Source organism: Bison bison, unplaced genomic scaffold (genome assembly GCF_000754665.1).
Source record: "Bison bison bison isolate TAMUID 2011002044 unplaced genomic scaffold, Bison_UMD1.0 scf7180017864471, whole genome shotgun sequence".
NCBI classification, from domain to species: domain Eukaryota; kingdom Metazoa; phylum Chordata; class Mammalia; order Artiodactyla; family Bovidae; genus Bison; species Bison bison.
The window spans coordinates 41742453-41742666 of NW_011495032.1; the positions used below are offsets into that span (position 1 = coordinate 41742453).

Genomic DNA, 214 nt, shown 5'->3' on the forward strand with positions numbered 1-214 from the left:
ATTCAGTAACTTACCCAAGGTCACAGGGATAGAAAATGACAAAACAGCATAGAAACCCAGGCCTATATCTCCAACCACCCCCTCTGCCTCTCAGGGGGAAGTGCAGACACCCAGATGGGAGGCACCAGTGGGGTGGCTTCTCTTCCTACCTCGTGGTCGCCAGTGCAGCTCACCCCGGTGGCATCAAGGATGCAGCGGCCCAGCCACTCATCCG

At 57.0% G+C, this 214-nt stretch overlaps 1 protein-coding gene across 1 annotated transcript in view; it reads right to left on the reverse strand.

Annotated features, from left to right (window-relative positions):
• CHPF (chondroitin polymerizing factor) overlaps positions 1–214 on the reverse strand; it is a 5316-nt gene that overhangs the window by 2773 nt on the left and 2329 nt on the right. Inside the window, exon 3 of the mRNA XM_010861303.1 lies at positions 150–212. Within this exon, the coding sequence (XP_010859605.1) occupies positions 150–212 (63 nt within the window). The remainder of the gene's footprint in view (positions 1–149; positions 213–214) is intronic.